This window comes from Crocodylus siamensis, chromosome 3 (genome assembly GCF_052110815.1).
Source record: "Crocodylus siamensis isolate JL-2025a chromosome 3, ASM5211081v1, whole genome shotgun sequence".
Taxonomy (NCBI): domain Eukaryota; kingdom Metazoa; phylum Chordata; order Crocodylia; family Crocodylidae; genus Crocodylus; species Crocodylus siamensis.
In genome coordinates, this window is record NC_143397.1 from 167,130,755 (window position 1) to 167,144,024 (window position 13,270).

At 40.8% G+C, this 13,270-nt stretch overlaps 1 protein-coding gene across 5 annotated transcripts in view; it reads left to right on the top strand.

Moving 5' to 3' along the window:
- Window positions 1-13,270, top strand: part of PPP4R1 (protein phosphatase 4 regulatory subunit 1) — a 72,985-nt gene that overhangs the window by 58,148 nt on the left and 1,567 nt on the right. For all 5 annotated transcript variants that reach the window (XM_090039676.1, XM_090039677.1, XM_090039680.1 and 2 more), the window contains 7 exons: window positions 1,587-1,682; window positions 2,615-2,800; window positions 7,470-7,631; window positions 8,700-8,800; window positions 10,033-10,153; window positions 10,243-10,377; window positions 11,979-12,120. In XM_090039676.1, the coding sequence (XP_089895802.1) occupies window positions 1,587-1,682; window positions 2,615-2,800; window positions 7,470-7,631; window positions 8,700-8,800; window positions 10,033-10,153; window positions 10,243-10,377; window positions 11,979-12,120 (943 nt within the window). The remainder of the gene's footprint in view (window positions 1-1,586; window positions 1,683-2,614; window positions 2,801-7,469; window positions 7,632-8,699; window positions 8,801-10,032; window positions 10,154-10,242; window positions 10,378-11,978; window positions 12,121-13,270) is intronic.

A 13,270-nucleotide genomic window follows, 5' to 3' on the forward strand; every position in this document is an offset into this window, starting at 1 on the left:
TGACCCAGTGCCTCTCACTCTTGACCCGCTGCCCACTGCCTCCAGACCCTAGCCCCGCAGTGTGGGCATGGGTAGCTCCAAGTAGCCCCTTATAGGCAGGAACTTTGCCAGCCTGCAAGGGAAAAGCCATGGTTTCCTGTGTTTTTTCTCCTTTAAAAGAGAATCCATTTTTAAAGTTTGTTTGTGACCCTTTCATACCCACAGGTTGAGAAACGCTGTTCTAGTGTGTATGGGATGATACTACCATGAAACACAATTTCTAAATTTTTACTTGTTTCTGCTTTTCTCATTCCTTCCCCTTTCCCAGCTCCATCCAGTATAATTGTGTTCTGAAACAGCCAGGTTTTGTGCTGTTACAGGTGTCTGGTCAGGTTTTTTGAAGAAGGCTTTTTTTAAAATATCAAGCAGGTAGGTAGCTAGCTGGTTGGCCAAGGCCCTGTGCAGCAGATTTCAATGCTGTTAAGGTTTTATTGTATGCTATTTAGATTTCTACTCATATTTCTACTCTTCACACCAGTTGTGGCATCCATGAGAATCAGTTTTGTCTCTGGTCCTTTTCAACATCTACATGCTACCAGTTCTAGCAGTACCATATTCAGTGGTTCTCAACCTTTTAAGATTCAAGGCATCTCTTGATAGACATAAAGTACCTCTTGCTAGATGGTATGGATTCCTATTTAACATCTCTGGTTTTATCTTGTGAATCATGAACCTGAGTTTGGATTAAATTAGCTCATGGAAGAAAAATAGCTGGATGAAGCTGAAAACAGATAATGGTGGTGGGAAGAAGAAAGCATTTGAAAGAGTTTGTAGACATATTTTAAGCTTCTGTGTTTGAGGTTATGGATGCACAGTTGGTTTATTCAGTCCATAGTTTAGGAGTACTCTTGGATTATTCCTTGTGAACACTGACAACTTGCATTGCATTGTTCTTTGCACAGTCTTTTGATTAACTAGGAGATTCATCCCATTCTGGTGAACAGTGACCCAGCTGTTGATTGTGCATGCATTTGTTGCTTCCCTAGGCTACATAAATGCTTTCTATCTAGGCAAATAAAAGCCTTCGGGAATTGGGAAAACTCAGAAAGCTGTGTTAATGGTAGGCATGATGCCAGCTACCATGAGTGTATCAAATGTCTTTCACTTCCCATAGAATTTTGAATCTGGCTCAATATCTCAGTCCTTGTCTTCACGGTGCTCCATACCTTGGGCCTAGGTTATGAAGATTGTTAGCATGCTGCAGCTCTACCACGCAACTAGGTTTTATCTTAATTGTGGAGATGGCATTTTCCTAGGAGAACTGGTTTGGGACTAGAATGAATGCTCCCAGCAACCCAGGACTATCAGAAACTTTCTCATCATTCACTCTAAGTACAAGACATATTTGTGTGATTTTTCTGATATAAATACATAGCAACATTTTATTAAATCCTTTTGCTACAAAAAATGCATAGCTGGAATCCTGAAGCAAACCTAGCCTTCCCTCTCCTCCCCGATAAAGTGTGAAGCTTTGTGATAATTTCAGTTTGTATAAACCTTGAACATCCCTTTTTGTAAGTGAACCTTGTCCTCTCTCGTATACGCAGAACATGGGTTCCGCTCTCCCATATATTCATAATGATTCAGACTTGAGTACCAATAGCAGTTTTAGCCCTGAAGAGGAAAGAAAATCAAAAGTACAGGTAAAGGATGTTTTTTCATTATGCATCTAAAAAGTGGAAGTGGTATTGTTTGAACAATCTTAGCCTGTGTAGTCCATGGGTATATTTTGCAGTTTTCAGAGGATGTAAAAAACTTTTTGGAAAGTCACTGTATAATCTTTCTTGAATACCTCTAGAGGTAAGTGTCTATTCCAGTTTAAAAATGAGAGTAGAAGAGGTCTGGGAGGTGGTATAATTTTTATATAGTTGGTAGTAAAAGCTGTTTTTCTTTTCTCTGCCAGTGGTTTGCTGCATATTTTTCTGTTAATCACATATAGTGCTGGTTGAATTTTTTGTTGTTGAAGCTGCTTGTGAAAACTAGGTTTTTTGGGTTATTTTCTGCCAAGCTGTAAATGCATATACCAGACTTGCCTGGTATTGCATGGTAATGTGAATTTGTAGTATTGTGTTTATGGTGCTCTGAAAAAAGGATACTGCATAGGTTTAGAAAAAGTATTATCGATTAATACCATGACGTGATATTAGCAAGCATCTTGCCAATTTAACAGATGCTTTCTTACTTTATTTTCTGAAGTTACTACAGCATGTTGAAATTCTTCCCCCCCCCCCTTTTCCCCACTCCCATACACATGCACATGAACAATTTTGACTTTTTGGCAAATAGACAAACTTACTCATTTATAATGTGCGTGTATTTTCAGAGAATAATCCTCTGTTTTCAGTAATTTTTCTGGATTGATAGCATTTTAAGAAAATATTTTTAAAATGTTGTGTGTTTTTAATATACAGTATATAATCTTTTATGAATTAAACATTTATTTGCATTCTTAATCTATAAGTAGTTTTAACAGTATTACATAGGTGATAAAAATTATCCTTTGAAGAACATGCATGCATACTTTTTATATATGTAACTGGAACCTTGTGGAAATTAAATTCTGCTCTCATTCTAGGATGTTGTACCTCAAGCCTTGCTAGATCAGTATTTATCCATGACAGATCCGTCTCGTGCACAAACAGTTGATACTGAGATTGCTAAACATTGTGCTTATAGCCTTCCGGGTGTGGCACTTACTTTAGGTAGGCAGAACTGGCACTGTTTGAAAGACACCTATGAGACATTAGCATCTGACATGCAGGTAAGTAAGTCCTTTTAACTCAGAAACTTTGAAAATAAACTGCATGTAAACTTATATTACAGTGTTTTTGTAGTGTTGGCATTTTTTTAATGCCTACCTTCCGTATTTAGCACTGATGTTTAGTAATTTTGAGAAGTGGTACTCTTACTATGAGTAAAGTTTAATCACTGTAGAGCTGTCTTGAATCTTCCACACACATTATGTTGAATCTGCTGCACATATTATATGAACTAAAACTGCATCAATGAATTAGGGTTAAGTATGTGTAATTATAAATTGCTTTAAAACTGTAGATGGTACCTGCAAAGTGTTTTTAAAAAGTACTCTCCTACAAGTGTACAGCCTGCTATGAATGCATATGTTGCATATGTGCCTTTAGAACTCAAGGTCTAAATTTTTTTTTACCCTAGTTGATCTCATACTACCACACAGACCTTTCACATCCCCATGCTTCAAGCAGAGTTCATAAGATAATAGTGAGCTTTCTGTTTCCCCTGAGCCACCTTGGCTGAAGACAGAGCTTCTGTAGTTTGTTCCAGACTGCATGCTTTCCCTACAATCATCGTTTTGAATGTGTTTATCTTTTTACACGTCAGAAAGTATTTTGTACCTTTCTAGTTCTGGTTTTTTTGTCCAGTGTTGTTACCCACCTTCCCCCCACCCCTTCACAATACCTGAGATTCTCCTGGATTATGTTACTTGGCTTTTCTAGCTGAGTGCAGTTCCATTTTTCTCCTCACTCTGATCACTCTTCTCTGTTACAATCAGCATGGTTTGCTTTGATCAACTGATTTCAACATATATTTCTTGTGCAACAGGAATATGACTGCCTTAGCACCTTTCTTGTGTAGGGAAGTCCCTTATCCCTTGGAAGTGTTTTCTTTGCAAATATTTCACTTCTCAGGCTCAAAAGGACTCTGCGTTCATATCCTGGATGAATTTATGGAGTTGCCTTCTGACCCTGTTGCTCAGGACTGGGTTGAGCACAGATCTTTAGTGGATTGAAATTCTATTTCAAGAAGATCATCCTTTGCATTAGTGCCAGAGAAGTTATCCGGCACGTGCAGGTCCACTGAAGGCTCCAGGGGGAGATCGCTGTCCTGTGGTTCTTTGAGAAGGTATTTCACAGCCTAGGAGATCCCTGCTGCCAGGGCAGGGGGACATTTGTCCTGGCCCTGGCAGCAGCCCTTATGTGGATCCCACTGAGGCTCAGAAGCTTCTTTAACACCCAAGTCACAGCTTAGTTTTGGAGATAGTTTCCTCAAGTGCGTAGGAAACCAAAGGACAAGCATCTGAAGCATGATTTAACTTCTCTGTGGCATGTAGTCATCAAAGCTGATGCTCTAGCCCTGTCTTCTACCCTGACTTTACAGGTTTCAGAAACAACATCAGTTGTTCCCCAGCCTTTTTAAACTCTGTACCATCCATCAGCTCTGAAATCTCATAATTCAGCTTCTTTGTTTAACTGCCTCAAACAACCTTACTGTCTAGCCTGGCTCATGCCCCCTGGTGCTCTTTTCCAACTGACTGATCCCAAATATTTTGGCTATAGTTCCTATTACAGTTAGGGAACCATCCCCGATTCCTGGTCAATCTATACCAACAATTGAGATTTCCTCGTGTGGCACTCTCCCTTTCAGCTCTAGGAATGACAGGCTAGTTCCCAGGACAGCCACCTTTTACACATGAGCTTGGCTCTGGAACGCTTTACAGAGGGGAACACTGGACCTCTAGACCAACCTTGCACACCTTGGCTTTTTTTCTTCCCATAGACCCCCACACTAAAGGGGGCAACTCCCTAGAACAGGTCATTTTCAGAAGCAAATTACTATGAGATTTTTATCTTCGCAAGAATCCTCGTTCCTCTTACCTTTGAGGACATAGAAAAAGTTCCTTTAAAGCACAGAGATGACTTGTTTTTTTTCCTCCAAAATACAGCCATGTAAAAACTATAACCCTCATGGTTCTTAATTGAGCAAGATAGCATGCTTGTTCTGTTCCTTGAGATGGAGTATTTGTTACAGTTTGTGGAAATAACATGTTGGCTGCCTAATAGGAAAGTCTTTGTAAGTCTCTTTACACCACTCCAGAGTATGGTAGAATACGTTCTCTCCTTTTCTGCTTTGTAAATTACAGAACCCAGAGAGCAGGCTTTAAGATTCAGTATTGTTGTAATTCGAATGACTAGCAGATCAGCTCACACTAGCAAAGAACCTGTCTTTCTTGCCTCTCTTATCCCCCTAGATGTCTCATTATATTACCTTCTTTTGAGTTAAAGAAAGGGTTTAGAATTAGCCCAAATCTCTATGCAGATTTACCTTGTCACAGGGCGGATTTGATATAAATCAAACCTGCTTAAATTATGATTTAAGTCACTGGTCAGGAAGCCTCAATTTAATCATCATTTTCTACAGATACAGTAAAATCTCTGTTATCTGGCATGAGTGGGGAATGCCATAATAGTCAGCCACCCCAAATGCTACGGCAGCCTGGCTGCAGGCTGCTGTAGCAGGGGGAAGGGCATGCACAGTTAGGTACCCTATGTGGATACCCTCAGAGGAGCGCAGCAGGCAGAAAAGTGGTGCGATATGGCGCTGTGTGCATCCCACCACTAAAATGCTGGTTAATTAAGTATTCTGGTTAGTTAAATGTTGCATAACAGAGATTTTACTGTAATGCATTCTTGTTGTTTGAGATCCTTTTATTTATTTAACTTCTTGAAACGGTGTACTTTTAGAGAAAGGTAAGGGCTTGGCTGTGGGGCTTGACTGTATGTATACAAACTTGCAGAGAGACAATAGGGCTGATGTTCCAAGGGCACTGTTCTTTATTTATTTAATATGTCCAGGTCTTTTAGATCTAAAGCCTAAGATGATCATGCCATTCTGTATTCTGGGGTTTGCTTTTGTGTCGCTCATAAAACTTGTTCCTCCATGGTTGTTGGGGGCCTGCTTTGGTCCTCCCCTCTGTTTCCATCTCTTGACTGTAAACGTCTCAACATCTAGGAATTCATCTTCCAGTAACAATTGACATTTGCAAGACTCTGAGGAAACTGTATATTCTCTGGGTTTTGGAACTATGTATGTAGGCCGGCCTTGTTGTAGGCCGGCCTAATAATTGCTGCTACAGTAGAAGTGGCAATACACCTCACCCTGCACAGCAGTTGTACAGAATAGCAGTTGTACATGCTACTGCCTCTCAGGGTGGATTTGATTAGAATCACTGGTCAGTGATTTAAGCATTGTTTTCTTAAAAGTGTATTCTAAAAGTAAAAAGTGTATTCTTGTTTGATATCTTCTGTTTGTTTAACTTCTTGAAACTTTGCACTTTTAGAGAAAGGTAAGGGCTTGACTGTGCGTATGCAAATTCGCAGGAATTTGGTATACAAATTCGTAGGGCTAATGGGTGGGTAATCAGGTCTGTTATCTCTCATCCCCATATACTGGTGTTAACAAGGATGTTATTTCTGGAGACAATAAACGTTCCCTGTGCCTGAAGAAGGGCATTTGTGCCCCAAAGCTTGCAAAGAACAATTTTTCCAACTATTTAGTTGGTCTAATAAAAGACATCTACCCAGAGAACCTTGTCCACGTATAATCTCTGTAGACAAATCCACAGTTTGAGAACTGAAACTAACCATCACAGAGATGCTAAATGGGATCTTCTAGACTGAGCGCTGAGTCCCATGGGTAGAGTGGTTTTCTTTAATTTTTTACTAATCTATAGAGGACCCTCTGGGAACCCCATAAGATCAGGCCCCTAATACAGTCCATGGCCTGTTGTGACCTATTGATAAAACTTCTTAAAAGTTTACATGAAAATACTGTCTCAGTGGTGTATAATTAGAATGTATAATCCCTATTCCATGATGATGTCTTTGAGCTTTAATATATCTTAAATTATATATGTTTATTTTTTAAAAGCATCTTAACAAAAAATAAATATGATTAAGTAAAAAAAATGTCTGATTTAAACAAAAAAATCCAATTTTTTTATTTTAAAAAAAAAAGCTGATTTTTACCCACTCTGCCTTGTTATTCTCAATACAGATAACCTTATTATGTTCTGTATGTGTTTTTGGAGGTCCTCTTAGACCTTCTCCAGCCAATCTGTTTAACACCTTGGCCTACCAGTTTCCTTCCTATTTGTTCCCCCACCGTTTCTCCTACATTAGCACATCTGTGGCTTATCACTTCATTCTGCCATCATTAGCATTTTGACTATGTCTGTCTTTGAGCATGTCTGTTTGTCTGTCTCTCAAGTCAGACTCCTGGAATTGTCATGCTCCCCCACCCCCATGTAATAAAACTTCCCAACTCCTGTTTTGAACTTGCATATAGGAATTATAAAATGCTCTGTCAGTGTAAGAGACATTTGACTTGAGAATAAAATTATATCCAAACCCTTTTTTTACTTTTTTCCCCCTTTTAAAGTGTCCTTCCTTGATAGGCAGGTGCAATAAAAATAAACCTTGACCCATCCCATTCATGTCTCTTTTTAATCTTATTTTATTTTTAAATGCATGTGCTTTGTTTTTGGTAATGCTGTCTTTTTAATGGCTTGTACTGCATCATCCTGGATGACACAGACAAGCTCTAAACTTGAAGTTAAATTCTCCCAAATATAGTTATTTGTGTCTTTTTTTTTTTTTTTTTTGCCCCCCTCCCAGTGGAAAGTTCGAAGGACGTTAGCTTTCTCAATACATGAGCTTGCAGTCATCCTGGGAGACCAGCTCACAGCAGGAGACTTGGTTCCTGTCTTCAATGGTTTTTTAAAGGACCTAGACGAAGTCAGGATAGGTGTACTTAAGCATTTGCACGATTTTCTGAAGGTAGGTCTCACATTTGACTTTGGGCAAAATTTAAATTATGCTCTTAGTGACGCTTGTTTTGCCTTCGTAAATTTATATCTATAGATCACACAATTATGATTCCTTATAGGAATCCAACCAGATGCCCGGTTAACATCAAAGCAAGTCTTACAAGAGCTTTGTGGTACTCTTCTCTTTCTGACTTTGTCTTTCTGAGTAACTGAATTGAATTGAGTTTCTCATGGTATCAGGCTCTGTGCTTTTCTTCTTAACCTCTAAAAAACATCTGTACTGAACACCATTCTTTAGATTTGAAATACATAACTTATAATGGATTGAAAATAAGCACTAACATGTTTTGCATAATACAAGCAGATACAGGGTAAATTCTGTCTCGTAATATGCCATGTAGTTTTATTGATTTTAGTATGAAAGTGGACTGTCCTTAGTGGTGGTGGATAATAGAATAAGGAGCAATGGTCTCAAATTGCAGCAAGAGAAGTTTAGGTTAGATATTAAGAAAAACTTCTCACTAGGAGGGTAGTAAAACTGTGGAACAGGTTACTTAGAGAGGTGGTGGAATCTCCATTCTTGGAGGTTTTTAAGACCGAGCTACACAAAGCCTTTGTTCGGATGAGCTAGTTAGGGATGATCCTGCTTTGAGCAGGAGGTTGGACTAGATGACCCCTGAGGTCTCTTCCAACCTTAATTTTCTGTGACAGAATTTGTTCTACAGGGATTATACTTATTTTCAGCTAAAGGGTAATTTTCGATCTGTGGATGCCTTGTGATATATAGTAAACACCTTGCTCATGGTCCATTCGTTATCAGAGAGGTAGTTAAGTAATTAGTCTGAAGTCAACAGAAGGTAGGGCAAGGTAGCACTTTAGATTAACAGTCAGAGAGGCATGAACTTTTATAGGCAACAACCTGCTTTGGCTGATGGGTCTGATAGCATCTGAAGTAGGTTGTTGGCTACAAAAGCTCACACTTCTAAGGGTTCATTGTACCCTACCTTCTGCCCTTCCATCTGTTGACACTGAGTCTTGTAATCTGCACTGTGGTGAACGGTCTTATTTTTATTTTCAGCTTCTTCATCCTGATAAAAGACGAGAATATCTTTATCAACTCCAGGAATTCTTAGTGACTGATAACAGCAGGAACTGGCGTTTCCGAGCCGAGCTGGCTGAGTATGTTGCTCGTGAGGTTTCGGTTGGGGTAACTTTTTCTGCTGTGTTTTGGTTTTTTTTAAAATAGAATCAACAAATTACATTTCATCAAATGCCATAGAGCAATCTTTATAGTGGCTGCTTTACAGTTTTGTTTTCAACTATGGCTTTACTGTTGTCTTCTTCCATCTAGCCTCTTGTTATACAACAAATTGAATAGAAATATTTTCCATTAGTACTTTCAAACCATTTATTTACTTTACTATAAAAAATCGTTCCACTAGATAGAATCCAACTCCTATTAAGGCAGTAGAAATCTTTGGTTTTGCTGAAAGTTAGTGCAAGTCTGATGAGAAGTTACTATGTAACAGAGAAAAAATTAAAATGAGAATGTGTGCTTAAGTGGTGGTTATCACATAATTGCACTACTGCAGTCATACTACTGAAGGACTGTTAAATGGCAACTTCAGAACAAAGCCAAAGAATACAGTAAGGCTGTGACTGGCTAAAACAATGCATGGATTGAAAAGAGGAATGGGAGGAATTTAACGTGGTGCAACTGTAACTTTCATCTGTTCACTCTATTCCATGGTAAGTACCACCTGTTTTATTTAGGGAGAAATCACTGCCATTTAGCTTTGCTAACTGAAGGGTAGAAGTGGACAGGTGAAATGGTTACAGTGGACCAAACAATGTGTACACATAAGCAGTAAGCCTCACTACACACATGCACCTTCAAGTACAGGAGACCCTTGCCATGCCTGGGGGATCCATTCTGGAGATCCCTGAGTGGCGAAATCCATTAATACTGATGGGGCTCCCTGTCAGACTCCACAGCGGCGCCCCCCCCATGAGAAGCTCGAAGTGTGGGGATCCCCCGCAGTGCCTGGGGACTGACTGTGGCTTACTGTGGGGGAGAAGATGTCACTGCCGCCTCCCTCCTCATCCCTGGTGCTCACTCTCCGCTCGCCTGGCTCTGCCGTCCCCCTATACCCACCCAGTTCTGTTCTCCGCTCTACCCTCCCCTGCCCGGTGCAGTGCTCTGTGCCTTCTTACGCAGAGGCAGAAGCTTGCTGCAATGCCAGAGGGAGCTGCGGCGGTGCTCGCCCTGACCCACCCCATTGGCACAGTGTACTGCGAATATTTGAATCTGCAAATACTCGAATCTGCGAATAGTGAGGGTTCCCTGTAATGCAATTATCTTTCATGTAAATTTTAACTTAATTGTACCTCTTGCTTTGTTTTCCTTTTAGACAGCTTATCTTGCTTCTAGATCTGTACAGTGCCAGAGATGTCTATGACTATTTGAGACCTATTGCTGTCAACCTCTGTGCAGACAAGGTTTCGTCTGTTCGTTGGATTTCCTATAAATTGGTATGAGCTAAAAATTAATATAAATCTTGTATCTCAAAGTGGTGATGGGAATTATTTTTGTATTTATATATTAATAATATTCCTTATAGGTTAGTGAAATGGTAAAAAAGCTATATATGGCTTCAACACCAACATTTATGGTGGACCTCATGAATGAACTTGTTGAAAAATTCTGTAGATGCCAGAAGTGGTCTGGTCGGCAAACTTTTGTCTTTATTTGCCAGGTAAGAGGCTTGATTTTTTTTTTTTGCTTTGGTTGAAGGGGTTAGGGGATGTGTGACTGGCATCCTTTAGGCACCAGCTATAGTTCATACCCATGCCTTTCATCTTAAAGTTCATGGAAATAGTTACCAGAAAGCCCTTTCTCAACCTGGATATTAGATTTCCTACCATCTCTGCTCAGTGCTGCTCTACCGGCAAGTCAGCAGGGGATGCTATAGAAACAAGTCTCTAACTCCCTACCTAAAGAAGTTAGCTGCATTAATTAACAATAGGCCACAATTTCCGCAGTCTCTTTTGCAGTGTGAATTCCATTATAGGGATACCTACAATTCACCATCTAAATGCCATCTCTGCTTCCTGGTGACTTCAGTGTGTTAAAATGGGGTGTTGAGTACAGGACAAAAATGTATGTAGAAAATGCCAGGTAGCATACGTGCTTCTGGGAATTGTTTCATGGAACATCATGAAGTAAAAGTGTTCGCTAGTGATAACAATGGTGCTGGCAGCTACTTATCATTTTGCTGGGTGACCCCTTTAGCCAGCAAGAATATACCCAATACTATGTCTGTGCAGCCAGGTAGTACAGGTTGCCTAGATGCTGGCCTAAATAACATCAGCTAAACAGGCTGCAGTTGATGCCAGCTTAGAGCCATAGAGAGGGAACTGAATGCAGGTGAAGGTGGCGTGACCAGTGGTGGCAAAGATGCAGTGTTTGGATATTGTTTGGTTAGGTGGGCTCCAGAGGGTGGCTCCCACAGGATTTTCTCTGAGGCTTGTAGTTTGATTTAGAAGCTTAAATATGGGTGTAAGCTGAAATATTTGGTGATGTAACACCTGTCTCCTTGATTCTTTGAACCTTTAAGGTGAGAGAGCCTTACGGAGTCTCTAAGATGCGTTTTTGCTTGAGGCAGGGTGGCAACTGGTTCTCAGTCCTTACTGGGAGACCAGCTAAGCAGGAGACTTGGTTACTGTCTTGAGTGGTTTTTTTAAAGGACCTAGATGAAATCAGGATAGGTGTACTTAACATTTGCATGATTTTCTGAAGGTTGGTCTCACACCCAGAACTAAATATTGTTCTGGGTGTTTTGAGTAGGGAGGGGTAGGCAGTTGACAGCCTGTGTGTAATGGCAACTCCTGAAAATGCACTGCCATTCCCTTTCTGTGTACTGCTTTGCATAATTCAGTTCTTATCACATCATCTACTTACAGGGAAGACTAAATGTATAAAAGAGAGGCTAGGTGGCAATAACTCTGTGAACTGAGCAAAGCAGTAAAACATGTTTTATTCCTGATTGCAGGTGAAGTTGTTATAAACTTCTCCTGTTAAAATACAACACAATAAGAAGTTACCAAATTTATAGTAAAATAACTGACACTGATTGGTAGTACTTTCTAATTGGGCTTGAAGTTCAGAGAGCCATTTTGCATCATAAAGTATGACCTCCTGCTTGAATGTTAAATACATTATCATTGTAAAGCACTTGGAGATCTATGAAGAAAAAGATGATAAATAATTTTGTTGATTATTTATTAAGGCATGGGAATTTGCAGTCTGTCTTTGCTGGATCACTGAAAGCTAATGCAGTTTCTTCTTTACTTATAGACTGTCATTGAAGATGACTGCCTGCCTATGGATCAGTTTGCTCTGCACCTACTGCCACATTTACTGCACTTGGCATCTGATAGAGTTCCAAATGTTCGAGTACTCCTTGCAAAGACATTACGGCAAACCCTTTTAGAGAAAGGTTGGTAATCTTGGAGTTAACAAGATATTCAACAGGAATATTTCTTAATAGATAATGATACGTGTCAAGGGTGACTTGAATAGTTCCTATATTTCCCTTTGCCATAATTTTGCTGTAGCCAGGTGGAGAAAATGGCACTAGTGTAACAAATCAGTTCTGCCATTGTAGTCTCCTAAGCTACCTCTGGGTAGTTCAAACTAACCCTCCTGGCCCTGATAGTACCTCAAGATGGATTGCAGCATCAGAAGTCCTGAGCTACTTTGTGATGCTGGAGAACATGAAGCCTTCTTCCTGTGTCCTCCCTTAACTCTTCCCTTCTCCCCCCACCGCCTGCATTTTCCTTAAATGGGCTAGTTTTAGGAACTGCCAATGTCCTTAGCCAGAGGTTCCCACCCACCGGGCTGTGGTCTGGTACTGCGTTGCAGTGGGTTGGCTGCTGGGTTGTTTCTGCTGCCAGCAGTTGTGTGGTGTTAAAGCTGGGCAGTGGGGCAGCCCTGGGAGGGAGGCAGCTGGCTCTGTGCGCCCTGTCCTGCTTTCACCACCATGGTTGTGCCTGGCAAGGTGCTGTCTGCACAGCAGGTACAGAGGCCCATGCCAGGCTGAGCAGGAACCCCCAGCCCCACCCGTGGCTGGGAGCAGGAGGATGCGGTCAGGAAAATACCTGGGATGGAAAGCGGGGAGGCGGCTCCACTGCTTGCTCCTAGGAAAGGCAGCAAAGCCCCTTCTTCCTGGGCAGCCCCAGCTGGATCTCCCCAGGCCACTGCATGTACAGCCCCCTCCCCTGCAGGGTCCCATGGTGCCCGTGGCTGCAGTGCCCCAACCTGATCTGATCATCGCAACCCCCACACGTAATAATTAGATTTAAATATGCAAATTAGATAGTTTGCTACTTTGCTGTATAAACAGGTTGGGACATTGCTTAACCTGAATACTGATGGGGTGCTGACATGATAAAGGCAAATGTTCTGCTCTTCAATCTAAAACTTCGTAAATTGATGCTATGTGTAATCATGGTGGGAGCTCAAGAGAAATGCTTAGATTTGCCAACCCTACCTTGATTGCCTCTCTGGGATAAAGGAGGTGCAGGAGATGGGAAGGAGATTTTTCTAACCTTTCCATAATGGATCTGAATGTGGTGTTTTCAAGCTGC